Below are 26,555 nucleotides of genomic sequence, written 5' to 3' on the forward strand. Positions count from 1 at the left end.
AAAACCCTAAAACCCTAAACCCTAATAAAACCCTAAAACCCTAAAACCCTAAAACCCTAATAGATCTTTTCAAAACCTACATGCGCTTGACGCAACATTAGTCAAAGCGGCTAAGAGGATGCTGTCTCGCCAAGAGATATTTTGAATGCGTTATGTAGTCAAGGTGACCTAGACATTCTGGGCATAATATTTCCCCCAGTTCATCACCGTAATATAAAAGTAGTTTGTAACTCCTACAACAGGCGCTTGGCTAACCAAGCCATCATTTGAAACCTGACAATCCCAGACAACAGGAAAATTACCACATGTGGAAGCATAGTTAGATTTACCCATTTCTTCTATCATTGATATATATATCCACAGCTAAAAATAGCCCTCTCACCGTAGCTCAAAGTCGAAAGATGTCTAGATAATAATGAAGGCTCTATTTCTTGCATAATTAGTTGATAATCTTGATAATACTATTGAAATAGCCAAGCACTATAATGTTAGCTACAAATATTTAACCGACTCAGTGATCAAACTATCCATATTGCCACCCGTTTCCGCCTCCGCGGCAAGCAACATATGTAAACCAATAGGTAGAATGGAGGGGTATAACAAGAATGAAGAAACATTTGAATCACTGTGCTTCTACTACCGCCAACAGGAACCCTAAATTCAGCAGTAGATGCTCTGAATATAATGCACACCTCCTATCCCTCACCACTTTGTTCATCTTGCCAACCGGTGATCCAAGTTCCAGACTCACATCTGCCCACAGGAAGCTTTTCTATACGAGGGACTCGTGAATAAAGCTTCTCATCCCGAGAGGCTTTCCGTTTGCGGCCGCGCCTCTGATGTGTTCGACATAAATCACATATATCTGGACCTTGGGTTCAGTATCACACGATATACATCTAAAGTATCGGGTTATACAGCGAGTATCTGACACAGGGGTTTAGAGTTCTGCAGAGTATATCTCTGACTGACTTCTGGTCTCCACCAGCTATTCCGTGGCTAAACTAACGAGAGCCTCATTTAGGGGAATTATAGCTCCCGTTCATTACTTGCCATTTGCCATTATTTCTTCTCTAGGCTCATCCATATTAGAATTATTCACTCAGCTGTTGCTTAGGCAATTTATGGTCGAAATGTTGAATCGAATAGGCTAGACACTATCAAAGATCAGGGCTTAATATCAGTGAAATGCCATGTTATCGATTATTCCTGCATATCTGCCACCAATTATCACTATGTATAATGCAACAGCAATCACTCAACTTTACCTCATTATTATGTAATATAAAAAATTGGTCTATAATTGATATTCTATGAATATTATCTGTATTATTAATAGAGTTTATGAAAGTCTTTCCCGTAGAGAAGTCGGCCACCAGTAGTCAGGCAGCAATTACCTGCCTTTCGTCAAGCTGGTGATCTTCTTGCTAGACCCTTTGACGTGACTGCCAATTAGGTGGCTCCAAAAGTAGCGTAGAAGAATGCACAAGAAGAGCATCCAAAAGCATAGGACGGTGGTGGTGATAAAACCCCCCGGTCGCAAACAGCGCGTATAGGATATACCGGTACACTTTTGTGTTCGCAATGCGGAGGGGAGTGTAGATGAATGAAAGCTTGATGAAGTAGGTCGCGATGAAGTACAGCAACAGACAGATGAAAACGTGCAGTAATGCCAGTAATGCCACTAGTCAATCGGTGCCGGGGCGTCGATTGGCAGCGCCGGTGATAATATCATCCCAAAATATACAACCCTGATAGTGAATCCGCGAAAAGAGTCACAGACCGACGCAAATGCAGGCAAGAGCGACAAGGACAATGCATACTGTTGCGTACGTCACAGGGTTGTATGGCATGTTTGTCCTTGTGAACGGGCATCGTCGGGTGCATATAGGAATCAGGTATGTTTTCGACTGGTGCAGAAACGACAGGGCTAATATGAACCGGTGGACAGGGCTGAGCGCAGGGATGAGCGCAGGGAATTGAATCAGCGGTTTCCCGAGAACGTGATAAGAGTTTGATCTATATCAGAAGCATTGGAGACTCCGGATAAAATTGACAGGATCAACTTGTGCGATGACGAGAGTATGAGGGGCGAATACGAACACCGGGGTGGACAGGAATGAGTCCAAAGCGCTGGAAGAGGGTTTTATGAGATGGCGAGAACATTCGAGACTCCCTCCTTCCCCATGATATCCCCAGGTGGAGTGAAGAGGGCCTCTGGCAGTTGAGCCACAGCTCGATCAAAACAGGGCGGAATCCAGAGGGGAGGTTGAATTCCGCTTCTTCCTCGGCGCCCCTGTATTAAAACGGTAGGGACTGTCCGAAGCTTGCGGCGGCTGAATCTCTTCTTTGGGAGATCTGACCAGGGTGGTCGAGAAACACGAGGCTCCTGGCGCGATTCGCGACATTGAGGCCGACAATGGCCTTCCTCCTCGCTACTTCTGCTCCAGCTTGTTCCTTGGCTCGATGACAGCGATCGGACTGGGCTTGCTTGCTGCGATCGCCGGCTTTGCCTTTCCGGCTCCGCTCCTCGCCATCATCAACCAGGACATTGGCCCTAGCGCCGACATCTCCTGGGTGTCGCTGACCTACACGCTGACGATCGCGGTTGGCCTTACCCTGATCGGCGGCACCACAGATATTTTTTTGGGGAGGCGATACATTTTTATCGGCGGCGGTGTCCTCGGAACCGTTGGGAGTATCGTATGCGCGAGAGCGGACAGCGTCAACACCTTGATCGGAGACATGACATTGATCGGACTGGCTGCATCGACTCGGGTATCTTATTTCTACGTGGTGGCAGAGCTTGTGCCGATGAAATACCGCTTCGCAGCCAACAGCCTCATGTATATCTTCACGACGCCTGGCCGTGCCTTTGCGCCTGCCATCGGCGAGAGTTTGGTCCGCACCACCTCTGCGGGCTGGCGGGGAGTGTTTTACGTCCTGATCGCCATCAATGCCGTTGTGTTACTGTGTTTCACTTTGTTTTACTGGCCGCCCACCTTCCAGGAGAAGCATGACAGCCAGCGAAAATGGGCCTACGTTCGTCAGTTCGACTATTTCGGAACCCTCCTGTTCGTGTCCGCCCTGGCACTCTTTCTCATGGGCCTCTCCTGGGGTGGCTCTCGTTACCCATGGCTGTCCTCATATGTGGTCGCTACCATTGTCGTCGGCGGGTTATCGTTTATCGCATTCATCCTCTGGGAGTGGTATGGTCCAACCCGGCAGCCGCTCGTTCCGATGCGTATGTTGCGAGATTTGCAATGGACGGCGGCGGTTATCACCTCGGGGCTCGGTTCAAGCCTCTACTATGGCCTTGCCATCGTCTGGCCATCAATGGTGTCCCTCATTTATGCCTCCGGGAATTCTGTCCCTGACAGCTTGCTCTCCTCGCTCGTCGGAGCCGGCTGGTAATGTGGGGATATCATCTCGGGATTTGCGGCCATGGGCATTCGAAAGATCAAATACCAGAGCATTGCGACCCTTGCGATTGCGGGGATCCTGTTTGCCTGTGTCGCGACGTGCACCGTGGATTCACACGACCGAGCTTGTTGGTTGGTGGCCTTTGGCACGTTCTTCGCCGGATGGGTGGAGGGGCTATCCCTTCCGACTACGACCCTCGCGCTCGGCGATCAGGATGAACTGGGCACTGGCTGTGGGTTCGGTGACTCGATTCGCTTTTCCATCACGACCGTCGTCACGGCGATCTACAACGTCATCATTACTACCCGGTAGGCGGATACTATCCTGACAGAGATTGGGAAGGCATTGGATAACAGTAGCCTGCCCCCCGAAGCCATACAGACCCTAATTGCCGCCCTGTCAGCTGGTCAGGCTCCGACAACCGTGGTGGGGGTTACCCCAGGGCTCGGGGCTAGAGCTCTTCAAGCCTTCAAGGAGGCCAACATTCAGGCGTACCGCACGGTTTTCTTCAGTACAATCGCAGTTACAGGGCTCGGGCTGGTGGCCACCCTGTTACTGCCCGATGTCGACTCGTTGATGAGCGAGGAGGCCACTGTCACTCTGAGCCGGACGAAACACCCGCCGTCGATGGCGAGGAAAACGCATCGAACCACCTAATGTGTGCACAGTAAACTTTTAAGTACAAAATATCAAGCCCAGATAACTGAAGCCAGACTTTAGCGCGTCCCTCCCACAACAAAAGAAGCATTATGTATGAAGAAAGATATATTATGGATATGGAGGAGGTGTGTTGGGGGGAGGGGGTGGAATTCCACAGCTAATTCCACATAGTGATTCTCTGCACATTGTTATGTGCAGGATTAGAAAAACCATAAATCATTCTCTCGGCTTCATCACACTGCCCACTGTATCTAGACCAGCCACTCTTCTCTTCATGACACCTCACACAATCTCCATCCTTGTCTACAAGGCTCCCCACCTCACGGCGGATCACTTTCAATCACAGTATAAGACCACGAATGTTCCTCACATCTTGTCCCTCAGCAATCCAGGCAGCCGACAGCTGTTATATTGGCGTCGCTATGCTGTTAATGATAGCTCAAAAAACAACCCTGACTAGGATGCTCTTACCATAATGTGCTTTATGGACAAGACCGCGGCGGACCGAATCAATGCCCTCCTGAACAAGCCTGGCATTAATACGCTGGTCGATGACGACTCAGTGCGGTTCCTCAATATTACCGACACTCAGTTCGCCGTGCTCGAGATAGAGGGCTCTAGGTCTTGATAACCTGTTACCTAGTGGTTCTACCTTTATGTAATTTATTTCCTAATTTCTTAAGACTGTTTATCTGTAGTGAATATAATTTATTATTAAATTTGAATTTCAGAAGGAACACCTCACTTGACAGATATAGAATAACAAACAGATAAATATAATTCATTATAAGAAAATAAATTATTTTATTAGTATTCTATTATTCCGAAACTTGGAATTTTATACTTATTTTTTAAACACGTTATCAAAGTTCAACTGCGTATGTGAAATCAAATAAATTAGATAAAAATATAAGAAAAGCAGGTTCATAAAATAGAGATCTAATATTATTCTATATATTAACAGTAGATAATTCAAATATGATTAGAATTATTACTATTCCTGTGATCATCTCTAATAGATACCTTGTTCTGATGTATTTACCCTCTGAGGCGCTTCCGAGATAAATAGTGGATATGAGAACATAAATGAAGAAAGCACTATCAAATCTCCCATAGGTACTTTGTTTATACGCCTGAAACTTCCCTTATTCTATATTCTTGGACTACAAATTGATACTATATATTGTGACCTCTTTCAACAGGATGGGTACACCATATATACACAAGGAGGTTACCGTAAACTGTTCTGTAGGGACCGAATTTAGCAGATATATTATGACCCGTCAATATGCATCCTAGCCGGGTCCGGGAGAATTTGCACGTTGATTCCAACCTGCCATCATATTAGCGCTAATAATACTCACATGACCGTCGGACTTCTTTATACCCATCCTTATTCCAGATCAGCCTCATCTAGCTGATATAACTCCGTTCCTAGCCCCCTTTCACTCCATACTTCTCACCAGTCATTCCGTCCTCCCATAATTGAGAAGGAAGCGACAACTCTTCGCATTCAACAGCAACATCAGCAAATGTTTGCTCACTAAATTCTATCCGGGTCTCTTGGACAATATTCGTCTTCCCGTCATGATAGATCAACCGTAGCATGTCCGTTTCAAAAGCTTCCTGATCCGCAATAGCAAAATAACCTTTTGAAGCTGTTTGCCGAAGGCATGCGCTCTGCTGTTGAATATGCTTATCACGATCAGCCCTCCATTCGTCGCTTTGTTTAAGTGTCGGTAGTTTCTTCCTAAAAAACTGTCTATCCCGTGAAATATGTTCTGGGTTCGGCAGGCGGCTATAGCCATTTAAAGGGCCGGCTAACTCTGGCAAGATATCGAAGACTCGCCACCAGTGGTGGCCGAAATTGAAGAGTTCAGGATTATCAAGAAGGGCCCACCAGGCTGTATCCTTCTCGTCGAGCTCATCGGACCCTACTAAATTTGTGATCTTGTCGTTGTCATCGGCATTGTAGTGAGTGCGCAACAAAATCAACTGCTTGTTATCACTCCCCCAAATCCTCCACGCTATCTTCCGCAGATTGTCAGAGCGCCAGGGGCGGAGAATAGTGTCAATTTCATGGGCCGTAGGATTAAGTGACGGTGTTTCGTAGGTCTCCGAGGCATAATAAGTAGGGTCCAGTTCCCCCGGAATCTCATCTAGATCTAAGAACCGGTGGATCAGTCGGAGGCGCTGGTTTCCAGTGGGCTCAGATGAGGAGTGATCCCAGTGTTTCTTCAACACATAATATTAGCCACGCTCGGCCTTCTATTACCTTGGGAAACAACAATAGTGGCGCAAAACACTCACGTTCAAGTACTGCTCGACGGGTAACTGGCCCCAATGCGGAAGGTATGCCTCGTCCATCACTCCAGGCAAAGAATGCACTGTCATGGGCAATAAAACAGAGTTCTAGACGCTAGATGGAAATACCCTGCCGGTCCAGTGCGGGAAAATGACAGGACGCAGCGTCGCAGGTCACCTGGCTCACGCTAATTTCTCATCTGACCAGGCAAACCATTTTTGGAATAAGTCACATGATCAGCCCTAGAACCCACTTATACAAAAGAAAATATAGACTTGTATGGTAGTTACAAAGTTAATTCTTTTTCTTAAATATATTTGTATAATGTTTAAATACATCTTAAACTAGTTATAATTGTGTTCTATAATATCTCTGTAAGTGACAAAGTCACAAAGTGTGTATTATATCCTGGCATGGTTGGGATTATTGCTACTACCATGATTATCCCTAATTATAATAGACAGGATGGCATATTGCGGGTGTTATATGCGGAAGTGCAGTGTATTCCACATACCCGAGGACGTCTGCAGTGGCTGTGTAGACAGGACTAGCTATTGGCCCGAACATCAAACCTCAATCCAGGGGTATAAATATAGCACTGGAATTGATACTCCATTAAGTGGACCAACACTCCCCGCCTTGTGAGAAGGAACGGCTCGATCAGACTGGGGACTTTTGAGTTCCTCCGAGGTTCCACCGCAACAAGAACTTCGGAACAGTAGACAGGAATCACCCATGGACATATATTTTCGCCGGAGGATTAAATCTCGGGAATAGATAATTTGATAGGTGTGATCATATCTTCAGACATTGGTAGAATGCAAGATGCAGTATAAACTTTTGTCGAAGATAAGATGTTTCACTAGCCAGGATCACAGTAAGATCTTCCGATCTCAGTCCTGTAATTATATATTCAAAGCGAGATTCAAAGGCCGTCCCGTTCTTTGAATCAGATTCCATTGGAGCGGGCATTTACTAAATAATTGTATCCGTTATTGGGCACAATTTCAGTTACGTATTCACTAACATTCTTCTGTATGGCATTGAGGATGCTATCATCCATCACGACTATAACCAGCTGATCAAAAGTGACTGCTTGGTCCTTCCCCAAATATCGAGCTCTCAGTATAGTGGATACCTGTGGCATGGCTACAGTACTGATTTTTAACTTCATCAGCTGCTATGATTTGGAGATTTGGAGAGGATAAATCTTCCACCTTCCATACTTAGCGTCCTTCTGCTTTTATCAGAGGAGTGTAAAGCAATGAACGAATTAATTGTTTTCCAAAGTTATCGCACGGTTCATCCATGACACTTAGAATACCGAAAAACACTCGTCTAAGGTTCCGGTCAGTATTTTCTACTGTAAGAAAAGGGGCAAGGCCGTGTCGAAGACCTCGATAAATGAAATATATAAGCGAGTCCCAACCCGTATATCCGGGGATTTGACTGGATATGGATTAAGGTATCGAGATACAACCATCACGTGGAGTGCCTTAGACGACAGCTTATACATCATGAAGCTACATCTGTAAGGTTAGTGGCCAAGCAACAAATTCTTCAAGTCCAGGATATTGTATCCAATAACTAGGTTTGGTTGATCACCAGTTATTACCTAACGTATGTTTTCGGGAGGCGCAGAGAAAATGCGGGGCCAGCGAGTAAAGTGGAACGTAGTAGGGGGTTTCACACAGAAACAACATGTTTGTCTCCCCAAATTAGCAAAGATTCTGATCTGGCTCGAATGAATCACAACAGTGGCCAGAGGTACAGACGCAGTTGGATGATAAATAGACCGCATATTCAGTAAATAGAATATAGCAGATTGCTTCATTACATCCTACTAGCTTGCAATAGAGACTGTCCTTACTACTGCGGATACACAGCTACCTATCATTTGATCAGCGACCTCAGTATACTTTGTCAAGCCATGTCACCTCTGCAGGGGCTCGTGGGCATGATAAGCTCGATACCTTTCCTGAAAGAATGCATTTACAGGGGTAAAATGTCTTACTTGCACTTGACACGAGCCCGGACATTCAAGAGTCTATAAACGTACCACGCCGTGGGGCCGCAGATGAGTCAGACTGGCAGGATTGCGGCACAAGAAGACAGAATTCTCCTCATTTGGTGTCAATAAAGAAGGTGTACCTCTGTGATGGTACCTTGGAAATCAGTATTACGCAGTAACAAATGCTCGTAGAAGAATAGGCAGCAATTTCGAATTTTTCACGAATAGTCAAAATACATTGACGAGAAATCTATTTTGGCGTCTACTACTTGAGCATCTGTGAGCATCCTAATCTAGTCTGTCCAGTCCCTTGCTGTAACGAAAGGGACAAATCCCAGTCACTCTGATAGGCGATGGTCTTGGGTGGGCAAGGTGGATTGTCCGAGAGATTTTGAGGTAGGGAATCAACACCGAACATCAAGCACGATGGCTCTGATGGCCCTAATACCCAGCTAGAGACGAATAGGATAGAGAAGAATTCTATGCCTACTGCTTGTCTCAGATGAATATATTATCCAATGTTTGTGAGCCACTACCATTCTGGGCGATCCTTGGTGCGAAAGCTACTACTCACTGGTGTGGTTTTCACTCCCCTAATAAACCCACGCGATAGAAACAGGCCATGATCAACGTAAACGTAGACTGGTACTCATGGAACTCGGACCTTTCTTTGATTCCGATTTCCTGGCCAGTCATGCGCATCAAACGTGGACCAATATTGGAGCAATCCCAGTAGGTAATGTCTTTCTGCCACCCCGATGAAATGCAACCTCTACCTGCAACATTCATTCTTCATTCAAAGGTAGACTACCGTCGTAGTGCGAGGTTCTGCAAAAAGGAGCATTATGGGGTTTTTCTTTGGAAGGCCGAGACAGCTTGGTGTCGCAGTGATTTTCTCTGTTATTATCTTCGTTATTTTTCAATTCGTCTATACTGATGACTTCGCTCTCACCGGACACTTGACAGAGTCTATACAGATAGTGGACGCATGTTCGCCTGATGCACTCGAAGATGTCCATAACGCTCGTCCGCCCCTCGATCCAGTGATACCAAACATTGTCCATCAACTGTGGAAAACAACCGATATCAGTGACTATTCTACCATCATCACCGCGTCTTGTGAATCGTGGAAGGCTATGCTCGAGCCCTCCAACTACACAGTTAAGCTATGGACAGATGATGATGTCCTTAAGCTCATCAAAGCAGATTACACTTGGATGCTGTCAACGTACGAAGGATACCCTCACGATATTCAGCGTGCTGATGTTGCGAGACTGCTCATCGTCCACTCCGAGGGTGGCATCTATTCCGACCTGGACGTAAGCCCCAAGTCGGCTGAGCGTATTCGATGCCTCCAGAGACTCCGATTTCAAGCCATCTTCTCCCCAACAGCGGGCACACTCGGCCTCAGCAACCATTTCTTCATGGCCAGGCCTCGATCTCCATTCCTGGAATGGGCCCTCCACGAGGCCAAGCGGCGGAGTAGCAGGCTTGCATCACGAGGAATACTCCTCCCGTACCTGCAGGTTTTCTGGTCCACGGGCCCGATCATGGTAACGGCAGCGTTTAGGCAATACGCATGGCTTTACAACACCCCTCGACCCGATATAGGGCTGCTGAACGACGGGTTCATTGGCTCGGTGGTACAACATGCTGCGGGACGGTCCTGGCAAGGGGTGGACGGCAGGGCGCTGAATTATATCGCGGATCAGGCCGGACTAGGGCTCATATTTGGAGCGGTCGCATGCTTTTCTGCAGTGGCAGGACTCATATTTATGGCTACGAGATACAATACTAGAGCCCCTAGGTGACGAGGTGAGGGCGTGGGTCAGATTTACATTCTTTCTGTTTGATTTTATCAAGCCTTCAGGTGCAGACTTTGAAATGATGCATTATTGTCTAGGTAAACATCTTGCGCACCTTACCACCTTTCGACGAAGAAGGCCCTCGAGTATTTATGGGGGTGTTTAAAAACTATGTCTGGCAAAATCTCTAAACGAATGGGATGTCTTGACAGGGTACGCAGAAGTAGAAAGAAAAGGTTTTCCAGGAGCTCTGAGCTTTCACTTAGGATTTAACTTTAGATATGATGATCCAAAGCTAGCTCTCTCTTGTGGAAAAAAGAGACTTTGGGAAGATTAGAGGTGGCTGTTTCGTAGGAAACAAAATGTTACGATTACATGGCCTTAAGGGATCCAGCGGATCAGGCCCTAGCACTCACTATAAGACACTGATTTTCCAGTTAACAGACTCAGCTTTCGCTTGCCGCGTGGTTTCCGCTCTCAGGAGCAGACAGTCCAAGCAGCAGGGGAGAGCGGGCATAATAAGGGTCGCAAGGTAGTCAGTACGGGAAACTGCAAAACACAACTTCCTAATAGGAGAGGCAAATTTCTGCAAAGAACGGGCAACGGGAAATCTGAAGGGGCTTCGTCAAGGCAATCATGGCTATCTACTCCTCTTAATATGATAGGAACATTTGCGAGGAGTAGGCACGGAAGAGTCTAGGCATCCTACACGAAGTCCTGCTGAAGATTCTTTACGTCCAGGGCTCGCAGAGTAAAGGTATGTCCCCGAAATAGATGTAGTCAGTGTGACGAAATAAAATTAATATGGGGTGCCTCCCACCTAAGAACAGAGCCCTGCGCCTTGCCCACAGAATCTGCATCGCAGTAACACGAACGACCCTCGCAATGGAAAACGCATCATGGCCACGAGCAACCCATCCAGTACCGACGTGGAAGTGTGACCGCCTTTGTGATCTCGGCATTTGCACAATTCAACGTGCCGCGGACGGATGCCTTACATGTGGTAGCTGGCGGGTCTTGGCATTTGAACAGGATTGGCCACGGTCTCATCTCATGCTGCACACGATCATAATCGGTTTACTAACCCTCCACCATCGGCATATCTTCGTAAAAATGAGATTGAAAAATCGAATATAGGGCCTTCTTGACGCTATTAACAGGGATCTGGGTCGCGATCACGATAACGTCGAGTACCGGCTTATGACACGGACGCGACGTGTAGTCAACTCCTCGAGACGGTGGAGAAGCCCGGGAACCTACCTCTCTACAAGTAAGCCCATATACATGTGTTGTCCTTATAGGATAGCTAGGCTTGAACGAGACTAAACGCTCCACTCATAATTGAGATCATGGTAGAGCTAGCTTTTCGCGGCGCAAACGAGATCTAAAAGGTTGTTGCTTCTTTATGGGATCATATAGCGATGCATTTAGGCTGTATTCATATTTAGTACTACCTTAGAATGGGGTTGGCGTATTCTGACTGTGCTAGGCTGAAAGGGTTGGATTTAAACGGGACTGATACATTTCGCTCATCATTCAAGGGGTCTATCAGGTGACACAGTCTATGATGGGTTTAGGCGGATAAGGTGTTTAGAGATATCTGTCATTTACTTTAGACATATATTCACAATCAAAAGAGAAAGGCAACCTCTTGGCTTATGGTGAGGGTAACCATATCTATTCATGGAAGGAACTTATTACATCTCCTGATTTACCGAAAAAGTGTGCTTCGGATATACGTACATGCATGCCCTCTCCAGGACATCCATCTTTCCTGGTACAGTCGGAGAGGCTGAATTGACTGATCACCATGTACAGGCTCCGCTCGTCATCCCAAAATAAGTCGTGTGCGCATTATTCACACCCTGTCCGCCCTGGGCCTCACAGCACTGCACTTCATCCCCAGTGCAGACAAATGTGTTCTGGGCGCCGTAAGGATCAACGCTCCAGTACTCTACACCGCCATGGGCGTACCCCTGGTCCGCCGGGGGCAAGTTTGGGATGCCGTCGTTGGCATGAGTGACCCGGAAATACTGCGTCGTATCTGGGCTCGAGGCTTGGAAGGCATCGTTCATGTACGACGCGAAGGCCTGATTGCCGCTGCGCGGTTCGCCGAAGGTGTACAGGCGGATGTTGTCGTATGTCGCAGACAGCTGGGCGGCAGTGAGTGCTGCCAGAGACGCTCCGAGACTATCGTAGAGTTAGTGAGTATTATACACTTAATTGAAAGAGATCACGAGGGCATACCTGTGGCCCGTCACAGTCAGCGCATAATCCGGATACTCGCTAACCTGCTGTTTGACAAGCGACTCGACTTGGTCCTGGACGGAGACCCATCCAATATAATATCCACCGTGTACTTCACAACCGTTGCACTGGGGCAGGGTGCCGAAAGGGGTGAGGGTGTAGTTAGTATCGAGTTGTAGATTCGTATCACTGCCAGTGCCACGGAAGACGGTGATGATTTCTTTACTGCTGTCGTCGCGGAGAATCCATCCGTTGATGTCAGTTTGAGAGTTGTAAATCTTCTCTCCCTTGATAATAGTCGACGGAATGTTGCACAGGTCGGCGTAGGCAGCTTGGGAGATAGTGGCCATTTCGACTAAACGGCTGTAGAGGTCTTCGGAGATGCCCTGCGTAGAGGCTGCTAAGGCGTGCCCTGCAGTCACCACAACTGCGAGGGCGTGTTTTGCGGAGAATTGCTTCATTTTGAAATAAATGCGCCGGGGCTGCTCGAAAGTATGTCAATGAGTAGTATGAGAAGTCCGTTGGATGAGTGTTTGTGAAGGGATCTATCTCTTAAATAAACCACTGGAAGACTAATTTAGGATAAAAACAAGAAATATCCGACGGTTGTTTCAAGTTCCCTGACTTTATGTCGTATAACAACATGCTGGCATGGCTTCTAAGTATACTCGGCAGGCACATCTCGAGCTGTAGCCGAGAGATGTAACGTAACAATGGGGTCCCGAAATCAACTTGTTTCATATGCGAAACTTCGCGCGACTGACATTACTAGAGGGTCTGCATGACGCCCACTCCTGTCAGCTCCCGATTCAATACACCGGAGCTCATCTATCAAACTACCCCGGAGCTTCTGTCCTTTTCCAATATGGATGATTCCGAAGACTTTGATATTCCGCCGTAGATTCCCCGAAGTATTTCCGACGCAGATCACTGTAACCCTCGACGTTTCGGCAAAGACTACTGCCGATATCGACACCACTATGGATGTTCGAGTGTTTTAGAGTGGAACGAGTAGAGAATGGCCTTCACGTAAGGGTCCAAACCCGTGCATCGGTATGGTGCCCTCGGGACCCACTAGTGGACCCCCAAGCAATTCGAATATTTATATATTTCCAAATGAGAATACTAAGACCATCTAATGTAGTCTGATCGTTAAGGCATAGTAAAAAATGATAAGGGAAAGGCCAGATCAAGCGGCTTGGGCATTGGTCCTTATTAATCGGGATAAACTGGAAGGGATATTATAGGCAGAATGTAAAATATCTTTTTGGGTATTACGCTGGCCAGCTACGAGGAAAATCGATGTAAACATACATAGTCTATAGGTAGCTATGTTTGCGTCTCAGTTTTCTAACTTTGACAGGCTATACATCTGTCTCAGTACCCCGGCGAGGGAGGCTATACTATGTGGTGCTGGCAGCCAAGCTTATTTCAAAGAAGCAAGATGCCGGTAAATTGTGTCAGTATTTACAGCACAGAAATATCTCGATCCCAAATTGGCACCCACGTATAAAATTGAGTGTTTGAGGAACAAAGAAGAACATTTGTATTCAAACCCCTTCCATCTATATGAGTAGATAGCATTTGATTTGGGAATATTATCTCATGATACGGTTGCTGGTCTGCCACTTTAAAAAATCAACAGTTACTCCAGTTGTCCCCGGCTGTTGTACTTGATAACACTATAAACCGGGCCGTGCCCGAAGCAAGAGACTAGTCCCCCTGCCTCCAATCTCACATAATATCTTACTTTCTTGATTTCTTACTCTTTTCTTTGCATGCTGAGCAGCTTGTATGGCTTATAGTAAATAGGACATCAATCGTCTCTCTCTACACCAAACACTCGAAGCGAAGGCAGGACAGTCCCGTAACCTCCGCCACTAGGAGCAAGCCCAAGGCCAAAATGAGTAAGATGGTGTCATATTCACCCCCAGCTTCCAAAGTGATTCTGGTCCTCCTAGCACTTGCCCAACATCGTGAAACCACTCTGTAATCACCAATGACACAGTTCATTTGGACCGAAAGGCCACCACAGCAGTGGTTAAAGTGACAAGCGTGCTTATGGGAGTAGATATTACACTCCGCCCGCCAATGCCCACCGCCCCCCAATAGTGGAAACAATCAGTAAAGGTGGCATTGACAACATTGGAAAGTGCAGCATAGCCTGAACCACAAGTCCAGATGGCCGGCGTAGTCCCTACCAGACGCCATTTACGGCATGTCAGGGACGATAATGATCATCTCTATATCCGAAATATACCGAGGGCAATGAGGCTTGTAGGCCAAAATTTGCATCCTTCTTCATGTTTATTGTCGGCATGGTTGCAGATTCCAAGTCATGAAAGTACAAGTCCGACTGTCAGATTGTCAACATTACGATGGCTGTATCGGTGCTTTACAACGCACGAGACAATAACTTCGCTATTATTCTTAGCCCCACAAGGATCGGCATACCGCATAGTTGTCTTCTTCGAGACACGGCACGTAGAAGGACGAGATCTAGCATGTCTGAAACCGGTCTAAAATAGTACGCTTGGCATAATGTAACTGAGCGAGTGATGTCCAAGCCTTATAGTGTCCAAATGCCTGTCACATGTCACCCGAGGAAGGGTTCTACTATAGTACAGTACTAATGTCCAGTGAGCCTTCGGAGGGCCGATCGTCATGGAGTACATGTGCCGCTCTTAAACAGTAGCAGTTACACCTCCAAAAATAGACAACCAAGAGAACCTTTGTCTAGCTATTCACGGTGAGATCCCAGGACCATTGGATCAGGGTCCAGAGCCCAGACTTCGGATAGCCTTGGCTTGTGGAAGCTACTGCAGCAAGGTGGGATCTGAACGACCTATTAAGGCGTTTCTGTAAGCCGAACCAAGGTAATATTTCTGTTACGCACCCTCTCTATTGAGAGCGTATACTTCCGTAAATAGAAACGAAGGCTTATGCAGCAAAGGGAGGGTCGCCTGGAATGATTGGATTGAGGTTGTAAACAACTGGGAACATGCGAGCAAGCAGGGTAGGATGGCGAAGTAAGTTAGAGGGGGTGGTTCCTCTAGAGGCGAAGAAGGCGCTCCTGCCGTCTGGGCTGGATCAATGTAGGTCCGAAGACCCACTCAAGACCTCAACACTCGGAGTATCTGTCCCTCGGTTATTTATCCAAAACTTTAGCCCCTAACCATATCCGCTGCCGATTAAGAAGATAATAACCTGTACACCTAACAACCTAGGAAATCAAGTTATTGGTCAAGATGGGGTACCGGATATAAGTCGGCATTCCCATGAAGACGAGTTTTGCACGGCCTTCATGTCTATGTACTAGGATGTTCGAGTTGCAAAGCCTAAGCCAGTACTGATCTAATCAGCCACGCCCAACAACAGCCACTTTTTACCACCGAAATATTGCTAGTGACCTTCATATGGGACAAAACTTGGCGTTCCGCAGTGCAAATGGTACATTATTGGCGACAGATACCAATCAGGCTTATTTAGATGGATGTCAATTAGTTAAACGCCTATGCCGGTCGGATGTGTTGATAAGTTTACAAAGCATCATATGACGGGAATATCCAAGCGACCTATGATTTAGCCTGATTTAAGGACTTCATTCATCGATCGGCCATATGAAGGGGGGCCAATTGTAATGGTAGCAGCAAACCTCGACGATCCGATTTCTTCACTCTGGTCTATCTTATTTATCTGTAATAATTCTATCTGATTCCAAGTAGTTAACGGATCTCTCCACATCTTGGCAGTTTTGATAACCTTGATACTATCGTGCTGTAACAGTCCCTAACAGCAACCCATTTTCTAGACTGTCTTCAGCGGACCAAGGCAATGAATATGATTTAAGTCCACTACAGATCCTCTGATACGTAATTCTACGGGCATGCAGGGGGCTGAGGAATGAAGTAAGAATTCTTTCACAATGCAACATTATCCAGAAATATATCCCTACACGAAAAGCTATCTCCGAGCCAACCTTAAACTTCATTGAGGAATGGGCTATGATTTTGGGGGACAATACCGCCAAACCATCGATTGACTGACGTTAGAAGGTATGGTGCACTGTCCAGGCCCATGTGTTGAAGCCGGCAGAACTGTACAGTCCTATTTGTAGGAATAATGCCTGACTAAAAGTAAATACCTCAGGTATAATGCGGACTAATGTTGAACGGTGTTGCCTCGTGTCCTCTTTAGAAACCAAGACCTACCGTATGGCGACGGTACTCTACCTGCTAATGTAGGCGGCAAGTTGTGGCATGAGGGGAGTCAGGTGGTGTGGCAGTAGTGCCTCTCACAATTCATTACTGGAGCTTTACTGCAGTTGTACAACTTTTCGTTACTTCCCAGCTTCTATACTGTCAAGCATTCGATCAGTACTAAAACTGGTATGGTACTCACCACCCTCACTTCAGTCAATTGTACCATTTAAGCCCCGGGTTGCGATAAAAACTCTACTATAGCCATTAGTATACACAGCATGATCACCACACGTACAACCTTCGTTTGCCTGGGGGCTATATTGCATGAACCAATCATGGCATCTTATTCACGGGCTGTACTAGCGCGGTCATAATATCAAGAATGTTGCGATTGGGGATGGGATTTAATTCCGGTTTAGCCTGGAAATGCAGGCGCAGGATAACGTAGTCTCTCTAGCTTCTAATAGCCTGAATACCGGCTGAACCAAATCTAGTAACAAAGTGATCTCTTTGACTGATGCTATAATAAACAGGGTGAAGGGTAACCTCTGCATAGACCAGAACTCTTGATTCACAACGGGTTCTTTCTGGGGCGACAAAATGTGCTACTCTCGTTCATGCCCGTGTGTAAGGAATTGGAGGCAATATGAGTATTTGATATGGACAATTAACTAGTAAATATACGAAGACAATGACCCTATTAGTTAAAAAGAGGTGTTGATGCCATCCCTTTCGGTGGTCACCTTTCCCTAACCCCACCTCTATAACTGTAGTTGGTGTTATACAATCCCGGGCATTTGACATGGATAGCAGTCTTAAATCCCATCAGGACGCCTTCAAGCTGCAAAGTTGATGTTCTATACTATAAATCTTGAGCCCACGCGGAGTGAATTTCCGGACTTCGCCGGGCTGCCAACCTGGTTCAGTATTCAGCGACTATCTCCGGCTGACCACTCCATACACAGACCACATATAAGAGACAATCTCAAGAAAACAACTTCTGGGATATAATCATTTCCGAACAAAGTCTAGGGTTTAAACTAGAAACATCTCACACCAGAAAAAGAAGCGAGGCCTTACACACGAGGCTAACCTCGCAATTACCGTCGCAACGCAGCAAACACACACAGTGGAATCGGAAACAGGCTTTCTGTTGCCTCACCCTCTAACCACAGACCACATTTTCGATGTTGCATATGGGCGTGGCACCATCACAATGGGTTTTGCCAGATATACTACCCAAGGTAGGACGATTGGCTTTGACATATCACCAGGTGTCCCGCGGACGGCGAAGAGTGTAGCAGCGAAAGCCAGCTGCACTATGGAGTAGGAACTTCCAGGCTCCGTTACCATATAGAAAGGGGGCTTCCTGAAGGGGCTGCCCTATGCGGATGAGACATTTGATATCGTTTTAATGTGCTCAAGTTTTTGGTTAGCTACCGCAACCAGACCTGCCACTCAGGGCGAAATGCGACATGCGAGGAGTCCTAAAACCTAATTGTATCCTCGCCACGTATGATGGACCGAGTTCGCATCTCTACCCATGGAGGCAGAACCTAAATCGCCTATGGGTACAAGTTCCAATTGGGGGGTGTATGGCTCCGAGGGTAGCTGGAGCCACGACGTTGATTCAAGAGCGGCAATCGTGCAAACCCTGTCCTGCAGAACAGAGTTTGATGCCAACGCTGGCTGTGTTCGCATCGGTGTTGGTACTGCCTTTCATTCAGGCCGAGAGGCTAGGGAGTAGCTAGCTAGTTTTGCTGAGAGTCAGTTGCAGAAGGAAGATCCCGGGGACAGGGCTGGTTGCGTGCCTGCATCTCAGGGGAAGGAATTCAGCACACACTACTGCTGTGATTAATTGGGCCGAGCTTGGGTATTCGTGGTATGCGGCGTTGCAGTGTGGGGTCCTTGGCTGGGTGTAAATAATAGTCGTGACGACTTTTGCCTAACGGCACAAATAGGGTGGAGAAAGAAGATGTCATCAGTACTAGTTCTATCCAGTGAAATAATACCCGACCGGCTACCGCTTCTGTATATCTTACGTTATACGAACTCCGTAGTATTGTAAAAAAAGAGCAGTATGCATGACAACAGATCATCTTTTGATCCATGAATATCAGATTATATATTCTTCGTACTATTGGCCCTCTCTTCATATTAATGCTCGTTATCGTTTGCATCATCAATATCATATTTTGCATTATCGCACTATTAGTCCTCATTTAACAAGTAACCTAATATACTACTTTTCTGTGCCTCCCCGCCAGAACCCATTGCTTAGTAGTAGTCAATAAATCAACATATGTTCCACTACCGACTGACACATTACTATCCGCAGTAGTACTCATCTGCTTAACCAGACACTAGCATAAACAGAGTACATACGAGCAAGTGCATCACCAATTTAGTTGCTCAACCGCAGACCGGTGCCCCAATCGGTCTCCATAACACGCATCATAGACGGCGTCTAATTGGACAGATAATCGTTGAGTTGGCTTGCCATTATATTTTGGCCTGCCACCAATATCTATAAATTGTTAACATGGTGGTCAGTCCCTTACATCTGCTTGATTTACCGCCTGTGAGACAGCCCAATCTGTGTTCTTATGCATGCCTACGCCCCATGAAGCGATGTTTTCAGCTGTACCCAGTCTGACCAAAGACCTCATCGTATCCTGGCTGGCTATATATTGCAGTTGATTGTCCGGTACCTCGTAGTCGTAACCGACTGACCTAAGGGCATTAAGTATGGTAGGTAATAGGTCACCTCCAGTTGCTTCAAGTTCATGGTCTGAGCCCTGTACTGAAGTCTTCAGTTGAACGAGTGTAGCATCCCGATTTCCTTTGGCCTGATTGGCTCTGCAATTCAGCAGCCGGAATCGTTCAGATTCAACATGCATATAGTGTTTCCGGAACAAGCGACATATAGTCTCTCGGGTAACCTCAAAGCCACTGGTATTCGCATGTGCTTTCACGACCTGCGTGAATTCAATTTCCAGATCTCGCGGCATATCAATATCAAAACTCTCTTTGAGAAGCCAGGCACCACCGCCTTTACCACTTTGAGAGTTCATCCTCACAATAGCTTCGCGTTGCCTTCCCAGATCAACTGGATCCATGGGGAGATATGGCATTTTCCACTTGGACGCCCGTGTAGCTCCAAGTCTCTCACTTTCTTTGAGTTTGTTATAACCCTTTCGTATGGCATCCTGGTGCGTATCGGTAAAGGTGCAAAATACATATTTCCCTGCATAGGGAGCTCTAGGATGGACGGCGATCTTTGTGCACTCCTCTGCCATAGCGACAACCTCATTCAAATTGCTCAGGTTAACTCTGGGTGAAATACCATGAGTATATAAGTTGAGGGCCAACGTGACGAGATCGACATTTCCAGTGCGTTCGCCATTCCCGAATAGACATCCTTCAACTCGGTCTGCACCAGCCAACTGAGCCATCTCGGCTGCTGCCACGCCGCATCCTCGGTCATTGTGGGGATGAATTGATACGCAGACCTTTTCTCGCTCGGAGATACCGCGGCAGAAGACCTCGATCTGGTCAGTGAACACGTTTGGCATTGTTGCTTCGACAGTTGATGGAAGATTGAAGATGATTTTGTTCTCAGTGGTGGGTTCCGGGTTCCCAGGCTAATTTCATAGCTTCGCAAATCTCAATTGTGTATTCCACGGATGTATCTTGAACGATCCCATAAAGGTTTTCATGTCTTGGATGAACGATATTAGCCAAAGGCAGCGGAGCCTTTGAACGTTGAGAGAGGGTGCCAGTTGCACGACGGTTGATGATAAAACAGGGTGAGAGATATGTTCAAGCTTGTTCGTGGACTCGAGCCATGATGGCTGAGACATTAATGAGACACTAAGCGTGTCAGAATGGGAGCATATACTCATTATACTCGTTACGAAGCTGCAACACCTACAGGTAAACCACAAGCTCCAACTGCCAGTTATCGTGTAATGTCTTAACGCCATCTCGGGCGTTGATTATCTGTTGTAAGCCATCACGATGCATTTTCCAGTCTTCCACTGTGCCCCAGTAGCGCTGCGTCAGACCTTATTAGTTAAACTTCGACCAGGTACTTTATCATGACAACCTTATCTTGAAAGTCAACAGACGCACAACAGCCGCAAAGGCATTATCAGATAATTTCTTATCCGGATCACCGAGCCAAAGCCGCAGGATTCGAATAGCCTTAATCTTATACTTCAGGGCATCGGAAGAAATGGTCCCTTGTCGAGGAGGAGTTCCAGCGTATAGGTGAGACAAATGCGCAGCGGAGTGCGCTAACATGCAGTTGAAAGATGAAGCATTTGAAAGGTCCAGAGGAAATCAGACATCTTTTATTGGATTAAATTCGGTGACATCTAGGTCTTCAAAGATCATAGCTGTATGTGTGCTAATCCCGCAACAAGGCAGATCATCATGTAAGCAAGAAACAAAGGAAAATGTTTTCTACAGGTCAGCTGCCGAGATCGTTGACGGTAACGTTGGGCATACGTACAGTGATATAAGAGCTTTTGATGCTGACTCGTCAAATGCACTGGACACGTTTGGATCGGGTCGGGTCGTGAGCTCGAGAGCGCGTGGCTCATACGGGAGAGTATCTGGGCAGGCATTCCAGCTTGTTGGCGCTGCTTAACTACCTTTTCTTCCGGAATCCTATCCCCGCCCCTATCGCCATCCAGCTGCGGTGCCGGCGAGCTACTACTAGTAAACGCCTCGTTCGAGGGACTCGCTCCCCGTGGTCGTAGAGGAAGCGATGACTATTCTTCCTTCCGGTTCAACGTTTTCAGCTCCTGGTTGCGCTTGTGTCGTCGCTTCTAGTACTCTCTCATCGCATGGCTCCGCGCTTCCGACTGGATGCTCCCTGTCACGAATGTGAAGCGGGACGTTCCCGATTCAGTTCCTGTTCCACTCGAGGAGCTGGAGATTCGCGGGGACATTTTTCAATTTTGGCCATGAGCTCCAACAGGAAGTTGCTGGGCAATGCGGGGGCTAACCTAGATTAAGCCTTTTAAGGTGAGGGGCCAAAGGTAGTATGTTTGAGATGTCAATCACATGATCCTTCGCCGAACCGCGTCTGACGAGCGGACCTTGGCAAGGGTGGACTTGATTAGTCGACTGAGCCAAATGGCCACAAGCTGTGGCTGACGATGGGTCGGTATTGGCTACGGAGTACCAGTCAGACATGTTATGGTTCTTCTACCAGCCACATATCAGAGTGGGTCCATCCCGTCCAAATCGTCACACGTCCCATAGCAGCCTATGGTTTGATACGAGGTGGCCGATATAGCCAATTATTTAGTGGATAGAAGCACCTAAAAGGGAGGTTTGAGATTGGTCGTAGAGAGCCAGACAGGTGGCCGTCCGTCGCTCCTGGCTCAACAAAACTGTTACATCATGGTGGTATTCGGCTACCTCTGATGTGAGAGTAAAGTCTTGGAGCGTAGGAACGATAGCTAGAAGCGAATCATCGGGCTAAAGTGTTATTGAAGTTGTCGCTATCTCGAGGCTATGTAGCTGGGCGCGAGCAAGGGAGTCAACAAGATACTGAGGTGGTCATGTGACAGCTGTAGGCAACCTTGCCTGCTAGTTAGGGAGCAGGTGCTCCACCATGAACCACACATGAGACATTTTCACCGATTACTGTCTACAAATAGGTCCGACACACTTGACCTTGTAAGTTTACCTTTATCATTGATATTTTCGAAGACTTTTGGGTTAAGAAGGTCATCGAATCACATTGCCTTCTGGAAAGAGCAGCTTATACGGATTCCTAACAACATGGGTGAAGTGGATTCGCCCTATTTAGGGCCCCGCAGCCTTGATAGCTGCTTCAGTACGCTGTTCTAGCTTAGACCAGAGGTCGTGGTTGACACGGCCGAAAAGGCCTACCCTTGATGTTAGCCGTCTTCCCTAGTAGACTAAGTCGCGGAAGACATTCCGCTGGGGTCTCCGGGCAACTTACTGTACACAGCCTTGCGGAACTCAGGATACGTAACACCCTTGATGCTGCCGACAAGGTTTTCAATGACCCTGTCCTGGTGACCGGCCTCGCGGCCAACGATATCCCACAACGCTGCGGGTTGCACGAAATCGTCGTCCGTGATCTCACTGGTGTAGGCGGAGACCTCTCCCACCCACTTTTCGTGCTCGGTGTGTAGGGCCAGTGCTGAAGCGCCACCTCCCTTCTGCTCCTGATAAAACCTCGTGGGCTTAATGGAGGATCCGACATAGTTGGGGTTGCTGCCATAGTTCTCATCAAACCGCATGGCTCCGTCACGTTGGAGAGGACAGTAGACTTGCACCTTCGCCGCGTTTGTAGGAAGTTGTTGAGTTGACGCCGAGGCGGTAGCGCGCTGCATTGGGGTAGGCAAAGAGCCGTGCTTGGAGAACTGCACGTTGTTATTCCAATCGTCCACCAGGAAAGGGATTTGGCCTGTTTTCAAATCTTACCTGGATCAGCGGACGCCGCGATTCCGGGAACCATCGTTGAGGGTGAGAATGCAGCTTGTTCAATATCGGCGAAGTAGTTTCGCGGCGGCGTCCCTGACATCATCGGACAGAAGATTCCAGTTTATGCACCTCTTTTCTCTTCGCTGTCGGATCTGTCGTCTTCTCTGTAGCCCATATCATTGCCGTGCTGATATACCGGACGAGTTCTCCTTGATTTCACAAGTTACTGGCAATCAAGTCCTTTGCCTGTGGACATTCGTCCAAATACTTCCATTAGCCTCACGGCAATCTCACTAATCCCTCCTTGCTAATCTATGGCAATGGTCCCATAGGAGACAAGCGTCTGGGGGATATCAATTTGAAAATGAGTATGTTAGAAGATGCAGAGTTGACGGATAATTGATTTCTGGATCTCGAAAGGCTCAGATATCAGTAGTAAATAGTTAACGAAGGAGAATGAGTGACTAACCGAGGACAAATGTAACTATCGATGGGGTTTTTTCTATTGGCTGGAATTCTGCTGGAAGTCTCCATCCGTAAGGAAAGATAGACCCACCAGACTAAACCCAGAAAGGTCAACCATCGCGATCTCCACCAGGAATGAGTATAGCACGGGCTGAATACGACATGGCGTCGCCGAAATTTCTTTACAGATGGCTATCGGAGTGAGGGCGCAAAGAGAGATTGCAGCGGCGTATATATAGGGCCATTTGTCTGGCCAAGCAGTGGCTATCTCCTGCAGTATTACTCAGTGTATTTGATCACCATGGTCGCTATCACTGCATCGAAACACCATCTGGCCATCGCAGAGATAGTCCTCTTTTGCCTCGTCCAACTCATCCAGTTCATTACCCGGTACTCCCAGGAATGGCGGTACTGGCACCACACCAAGCGCAAGTCACATCCGCGGTGCATCTTCTACGCCTGGTTCGGAATGATCGGGCTGCTCGCGCAAGGTATGTGCAGTCACCAGAAGCACATTACATAGGCACATAACACTCAGTAATTCCGCCACAGTACGCATTGCCAGTGCAGCGATCGTGCTTTCCGATCCTCACCCGAACAAGACCAAACTCATAGCCGAGCAGTCTCTCCAACACATCGGATTATCCCCCCTGCTCTTTGAAATGAGCCTCGTCCTCTTGCGCAGGTATGCCTTGCCTGTTCTTATCCCATATTACATTAAAGGACGACCATATCTAAGATCGAAGAAAATAAAAGCGGCCAAACGGGTCGATCAGGCCCCGTAAACTCGCGATACCCCAGATTCACCCGCTTTGCCCTGCACTTCTTCCACTTCCCCGTGTTCTTCGGCATCGTGCTCCTCATTGTCGCAGCCTGCACGGGTATCCGCGCCTGCGCCCTCGCCGGGGCTATTGTACTGGTCCTTGCCTTCGCGGTCGGGGTCTTTCTCACCGCGTGGCTGGCCATCGGCTATCGCACGGTACTGCCGGCCGCAGGCCGGCACTGTGTTCTGCTGGTCCTATGCGCTGTTCCCATGTATACCGTTCTCATTGCGTACGCGCTTTTGACCGAGTTTGGCCCGGCAACATTCAAATCAGGCCACGAGCAGGTCGGGGTCACGGTTGGTATGGGACTCTTGATGGAGCTTGCGATCATCACGTTGTTGTTCGCAGCGCGTACTGTGGCGGAGCCGTTTTGGGCGACGGACTGTGTTGAGGGTGTACAGGCTTGACTGAATAATGGGCTCGGATATAGGCGGGTAGCTGTCAGACAGATAAGATTGCTTAGATTGGCAAGTCAATAGATTACTGTTTGAAGGTTCGCAGACTCAAAGCACCATAGTGCTGCGACAACCGCTGTAGCCACCCTTCAATCCATGCCTTCGTTGGAGAATCACCCACTTCATAGGCCACGCGCAGGGGGAACGCCATCCGTAATGGTCCCAACAGCCCGCACGCGGTATACTCGACGGATTTACAGATCTGGTCGCGGTAGAATACCATATACATCGCCTGGGTGCTGGGAATTCCGAAGCTTGTGGTTCGCAGCACCTGGTGCACAATAGTCATGTAGGCATAGTAGGCGCAGAATATCGGCGCGGTGTCAGCACTGGCATAGTAGAACACTATCGGGTAAAGCACATCGTTCGCCGACGAAGGGACCTCGCTGGGCGGCGGCACGAGTTGGGTGAAGCGCTCGTACCACATTTCGAGCTTGTCCCGCATTGCAAGCGTCTCGGAAATGAGCTTGGATATTTCGAGCTGAGTGTCTGGATCCGTATGGTTCGCAGTGCGGATCTTGAACATCCTATGGATTAGATCCGGGATGGAGGTGAATGAGGCGAAGAGATCTTCAATTTCGACTTGGATCTGATGCGAGATGATGTTGTCAGAGTCTTGTTGCATGACTGCGTGCCACTCATGCCCTGCAAGAAAGCACTCCTCGCCGGAGAAGACTGAGTGCATGACAATGAGCCCCCGGGATGCCTTGAGCAGGTTATTTTCGAACTCCCCACGATAGCGACTAGGTCCGCGAAATCTGACCAACTGACCCAGCCCCTTGGCGTGCTTCATCCACGAGGTCGAGTCGGTGGAGTTTGCAAACAGCTGATCCGTCAGTGAAAGGCATTGTCGAAATCAAAACACAAAAGCTCACCTCGTACATGCACAGCAAAATAACAGCACACAGCACCTCCGGACAGACCGACTGAACATGATCGTCCAGCGCGCGTTGAAGGGCCGTCAATGCCTTGACATACGTAGACCGCGAATAGCGCACCGCCTGCACGTTCTGTGTCATGTGGCCAATATGATGCGCGACGAAGCAATTAACAGCGGCATCCAGCGTCCGATTCCGGCCGTAGAATTCTGGCAAGAAACGTAGCCATCGCGCAACCGCGTACGCTGAAGCCGTCGTATACGGCCAGGCGAGGTCGTAGACGATGTTCTGTAAGCTCTGGGCCATGTTCAAATCCCTCGATGGTGCCGGTCCGGGACTGGGGTAGCGGGTCTGTAGTGCAACACCCTGGCTAGCCGCCGATGGCTTTTTCAAACGACGTGGCGTGCGAAAGGGCTTGCCAGCCACGAATTTGAACCCGCGATCATACCCAGGGCATTCTCTCCCGTAGATCTCGCATCGTGCGCAGCCGGGGAGCGTCTCGTCGCACTGTGTTCATGAGCGTGTTGGGCTAGCAGGCGAGTATTCACATATAACTGACCTTTACGTGACGTTGCACACAGAGAAGACAGCCACTGCTTCGGCTTCCAGGCATGATGCAGTTTGTAACTATCAGCGACTGTTGGGAGGGAGCACGAGGGCCCGAGTCATGTTTGTTCATTGGCTTCGTGACTCCGCGGCTTACCTGCTTAGTCATCGGTTCTGTGGCGAACCTTTCACAATGGCTAGATATTTGGGTGCCCTCTTTCTTCATGTATGCATCTTGCATCTTTCACATAACTAAGCCAGCG

General features: G+C 47.8%; 8 protein-coding genes across 8 annotated transcripts; 3 read left to right on the top strand and 5 right to left on the bottom strand.

Moving 5' to 3' along the window:
* Window positions 1-2,466: 2,466 nt before the first annotated feature.
* On the top strand, window positions 2,467-4,080 carry BO85DRAFT_441279 (TRI12-domain-containing protein; the record flags this gene model as incomplete). The annotated part of the gene is made up of 3 exons (XM_025658801.1): window positions 2,467-3,410; window positions 3,474-3,731; window positions 3,780-4,080. 3 exons carry the CDS (start codon window positions 2,467-2,469, stop codon window positions 4,078-4,080), a joined length of 1,503 nt encoding a protein of 500 aa, XP_025512238.1.
* Window positions 4,081-5,294: 1,214 nt separating this feature from the next.
* On the bottom strand, window positions 5,295-6,464 carry BO85DRAFT_480311 (uncharacterized protein). The gene is made up of 2 exons (XM_025663000.1): window positions 6,394-6,464; window positions 5,295-6,318 (listed from the first exon to the last, which is right to left on the bottom strand). Exons 1-2 carry the CDS (start codon window positions 6,448-6,450, stop codon window positions 5,518-5,520), a joined length of 858 nt encoding a protein of 285 aa, XP_025512239.1. The 5' UTR covers window positions 6,451-6,464; the 3' UTR covers window positions 5,295-5,517.
* Window positions 6,465-9,244: 2,780 nt separating this feature from the next.
* BO85DRAFT_441281 (glycosyltransferase family 32 protein) lies at window positions 9,245-10,210 on the top strand (the record flags this gene model as incomplete). The annotated part of the gene is made up of 1 exon (XM_025658802.1): window positions 9,245-10,210. The coding sequence occupies one exon, from the start codon at window positions 9,245-9,247 to the stop codon at window positions 10,208-10,210; it is 966 nt and encodes a 321-aa protein (XP_025512240.1).
* Window positions 10,211-12,009: 1,799 nt separating this feature from the next.
* Window positions 12,010-12,918, bottom strand: BO85DRAFT_500102 (lipase family protein; the record flags this gene model as incomplete). Its single annotated transcript, XM_025664092.1, has 2 exons — window positions 12,452-12,918; window positions 12,010-12,394 (listed from the first exon to the last, which is right to left on the bottom strand). Exons 1-2 carry the CDS (start codon window positions 12,910-12,912, stop codon window positions 12,010-12,012), a joined length of 846 nt encoding a protein of 281 aa, XP_025512241.1. The 5' UTR covers window positions 12,913-12,918.
* A 5,908-nt stretch (window positions 12,919-18,826) lies between these two features.
* BO85DRAFT_452287 (2-isopropylmalate synthase) lies at window positions 18,827-20,700 on the bottom strand. Its single transcript, XM_025660783.1, has 2 exons — window positions 20,588-20,700; window positions 18,827-20,526 (listed from the first exon to the last, which is right to left on the bottom strand). The coding sequence occupies exon 2, from the start codon at window positions 20,226-20,228 to the stop codon at window positions 19,203-19,205; it is 1,026 nt and encodes a 341-aa protein (XP_025512242.1). The 5' UTR covers window positions 20,229-20,526; window positions 20,588-20,700; the 3' UTR covers window positions 18,827-19,202.
* A 1,776-nt stretch (window positions 20,701-22,476) lies between these two features.
* BO85DRAFT_462021 (catalase) lies at window positions 22,477-23,158 on the bottom strand (the record flags this gene model as incomplete). Its single annotated transcript, XM_025661823.1, has 4 exons — window positions 22,477-22,559; window positions 22,637-22,976; window positions 23,011-23,063; window positions 23,125-23,158. The coding sequence occupies 4 exons, from the start codon at window positions 23,156-23,158 to the stop codon at window positions 22,477-22,479; spliced, it is 510 nt and encodes a 169-aa protein (XP_025512243.1).
* A 732-nt stretch (window positions 23,159-23,890) lies between these two features.
* BO85DRAFT_500112 (uncharacterized protein) lies at window positions 23,891-25,212 on the top strand (the record flags this gene model as incomplete). The annotated part of the gene is made up of 3 exons (XM_025664093.1): window positions 23,891-24,080; window positions 24,142-24,274; window positions 24,346-25,212. The coding sequence occupies 3 exons, from the start codon at window positions 23,891-23,893 to the stop codon at window positions 24,818-24,820; spliced, it is 798 nt and encodes a 265-aa protein (XP_025512244.1). The 3' UTR covers window positions 24,821-25,212.
* Window positions 24,725-26,359, bottom strand: BO85DRAFT_500124 (Zn(II)2Cys6 transcription factor; the record flags this gene model as incomplete). The annotated part of the gene is made up of 3 exons (XM_025664094.1): window positions 24,725-25,694; window positions 25,744-26,253; window positions 26,306-26,359. 3 exons carry the CDS (start codon window positions 26,357-26,359, stop codon window positions 24,894-24,896), a joined length of 1,365 nt encoding a protein of 454 aa, XP_025512245.1. The 3' UTR covers window positions 24,725-24,893.
* Window positions 26,360-26,555: the final 196 nt, after the last annotated feature.

The sequence above is a fragment of the Aspergillus piperis genome (genome assembly GCF_003184755.1).
Source record: "Aspergillus piperis CBS 112811 unplaced genomic scaffold BO85scaffold_19, whole genome shotgun sequence".
Lineage (NCBI taxonomy): Eukaryota > Fungi > Ascomycota > Eurotiomycetes > Eurotiales > Aspergillaceae > Aspergillus > Aspergillus piperis.

Coding starts and splice junctions, on each gene's coding strand:
- BO85DRAFT_480311 (XM_025663000.1), bottom strand. CDS start 6,450: ATGGACGAGGCATACCTTCCGCATTGGGGCCAGTTACCCGTCGAGCAG. Junction 6,319..6,393: donor CCGTCGAGCAGTACTTGAAC/GTGAGTGTTTTG, acceptor TATGTGTTGAAG/AAACACTGGGATCACTCCTC.
- BO85DRAFT_452287 (XM_025660783.1), bottom strand. CDS start 20,228: ATGCCAAACGTGTTCACTGACCAGATCGAGGTCTTCTGCCGCGGTATC.